The 2,630-nt window shown below is 38.5% G+C and overlaps 1 protein-coding gene across 2 annotated transcripts in view; it reads left to right on the top strand.

Annotated features, from left to right (window-relative positions):
• The first annotated feature begins 645 nt into the window (after positions 1–645).
• The window catches only part of b3gat1b (beta-1,3-glucuronyltransferase 1 (glucuronosyltransferase P) b), a 12,063-nt gene continuing 10,078 nt past the window's right edge, over positions 646–2,630 (top strand). The window contains exons 1-2 of one of the 2 annotated variants that reach the window (XM_013912723.1): positions 646–1,089; positions 2,069–2,580. In XM_013912723.1, the coding sequence (XP_013768177.1) occupies positions 966–1,089; positions 2,069–2,580 (636 nt within the window). In that variant the 5' untranslated portion in view covers positions 646–965. The remainder of the gene's footprint in view (positions 1,090–2,068; positions 2,581–2,630) is intronic. The other variant, XM_005740387.2, reaches the window with a different exon arrangement.

Below are 2,630 nucleotides of genomic sequence, written 5' to 3'. Positions count from 1 at the left end.
GCTTTCGAGCCTATACAGCTTGGAGTAAGACAACATGCATGAAGAGGATGATGTGGACAAAATACTCATTTGCCTAATAATTCTGCACTCCCTGTATACCTTAGAATACAAATTGAAATGACTTACATATTGGCGTGGTCCTGGGTCCTTGACCCAGAATTCAGAGTTTTGGACTGCTCATGTTTAGCTAGTATTGTGTCTTAGTATTACTTAGCATTACTACATTAAGACTTAGTTATTACATGTAGTTGAGTTTTTTTGTTTGGAATTCTCTTTATTATTGTAAAGTTTCTGTGTTTAGTTTCTTGTTCTTGCTACCTTTGTTATCTGGTTTTCTTTTAGACTTTACTATTGTTTATACTTTGATCTTTAAAATTTGAGTTTATTTTCCCCAATATCTTTTTATGTGTTGTTTAGTTACTTCATGTTTTATTTTGGTAATTATTTGTTTCCTGTGTCTCGTATTTCGTCTTACTTCCCTTGTCTTGTCATGATTAGTTTCAGCTGTTATTGTTTTCCAGGTGTTTCCACTACCAATAATTTGTCCTCATTGTGTTGATGTATATCTAGCCCAATTTCCTTTTGTTCTTTATCTGAGTGTCTGTTAACCAATCTTCAGTTTCCTGCCTGTGTATTGTGTGTCTGTTTGAGATTTTGGATTTATTTATGGACTTTGGCATTCCAGCTAATAGAAGGCTGTTTTTTAGTTTATTCGTATGTGTCTGTGACTTCTGTTTGGGTCCCACCTGCCCACCTTTGACATAAAATTAGTTTATGTCATAATGAATGCCTCAGTTTATTCAATGTATTAAATATAGAAAACAAAATAAAGACCTTTTAATTGGTTCCGTGAGATGCAAGTATGATCTCAGACAATTCACAGCTTTCTAGTTCTTATAACTGTGCACCCATCATGTGTTACACACCCTTGCAGGTAGGAACATGATTCAGGTCTGACCCTGGAGATGCCGAAGAGACGAGACATCGTTGCCATTATATTGATCGTGTTGCCTTGGACACTACTCATCACTGTTTGGCACCAGAGCACCCTCACTCCTCTGCTTACCACTCGAAAGGGTAAAAAAAAATGTGTGTTGAAAAAACTTAAGTTCAGACAGTCAAAAAAGACTGAAATTTACATCTGCAGCAAATTAAACTTTGTGGCATAGTGTAGCTTAGTGTAGTATAGTATGTCAAAGGCAGCAAGACCCAGTATATAGCAGAGAAAGAGATATCAACACTGAATAAGTCAGATACAGATTTAAAGGAACAGCTGGTCTAGAGGCAGGTTACAAAGTAGCTCACAGTTGTACAACAACTGTGAGCAGGTTATAGAACCTTAAAGCATGCATTTTATATTAGATTTGCTCATTGGAAAATCTTATATACAAGTGTTAACTGATTTGGCCTGAGCTGTGACTGCCTTTGTGGCTTACATTTTGAGTGGAATGCATTTCTCCTAGATTCTATATGTGACATATAAATATGTTTGTTATCAACATGCCGTTATTTTTGCTATTTTGTCATTTCTTACTCGTTTTACTCAAAATACCAAGAAACTGGAGAGCTACTGAAAGTGATTAAAATGTGCAAGGGTCTCTTCTCACCCAATGCATGCTCTGTTCCTAAATGTAATCATGTTTTTTTTAACAAATAGAGTATGGAAAACAAAAGTCTGTTGGAGGAAGGTCTTCTGCCTCCTAATGCAGTCTTTGTCTTTTGGAGAGAAAATACATTTTAAATGTTATTGTGAATGTATTTCACTTATACAGGAATGCATTTGTTAGGAGACCAGGTTAGATATAGTGCATATTTTTTATATTGTCGTCAAAGTTGTACGCAGGAAAGTAAGTTACTTCTAGTGTGTACCTCAGCAAGTGTTGAAAATATTACATCTCTTTATTGATGCAGCTTAGCATCTGATCAAAGAGTATTAACATTGTCTCACATAGTAAAATTAATTATCAAGAAATAAATCTTACTGTACAGAAATATACTGTAGCATGAATGCCAATCCATATTTGTGAGCACACAGAAGCTCATTGTAATGTGTTTTCTTACTGACTAGATGACAGAACTGATGGTCACTCCAACTCCAGAAACACCTTTGCTTTTAAGGAGTCATGCTCGCTTCAGAACCGGGACATTGTGGAGGTGGTACGCACGGAATATATATACAGCCGCCCTCCACCCTGGTCGGATATATTGCCCACTATCCACATCATCACTCCCACTTACAGCCGCCCGGTGCAGAAAGCAGAGCTGACACGGCTGGCCAACACTTTGCTTCATGTGGTCAACTTGCATTGGATCCTGGTAGAAGACTCCCAGAGGCGGACCAGTCTGGTTAGTCATCTTCTCCACAACACAGGGCTCAACTACACCCACCTCAATGTGGAGACACCTAGGAACTATAAGGTACGCGGGGACACCAGGGACCCCCGAATACCACGTGGTACCATACAGAGGAACCTAGCTCTCCGGTGGTTACGGGAGACCTTCAGCGTAAATACCAGCCAGCCTGGGGTTGTCTACTTTGCAGATGATGACAACACATATAGCTTGGAGCTGTTTGAGGAGGTGAGGAAATTTAATTTGGCTTTCTTAATCTACGACTTCATGAAACACTT

This window comes from Pundamilia nyererei, unplaced genomic scaffold (assembly GCF_000239375.1).
Source record: "Pundamilia nyererei isolate P.nyererei 1_Seehausen unplaced genomic scaffold, PunNye1.0 scaffold00099, whole genome shotgun sequence".
Taxonomy (NCBI): Eukaryota; Metazoa; Chordata; class Actinopteri; order Cichliformes; family Cichlidae; genus Pundamilia; species Pundamilia nyererei.
The sequence above is the reverse complement of the archived record's forward strand: the minus strand, read 5'-3'. Positions and strand labels throughout refer to the sequence as shown.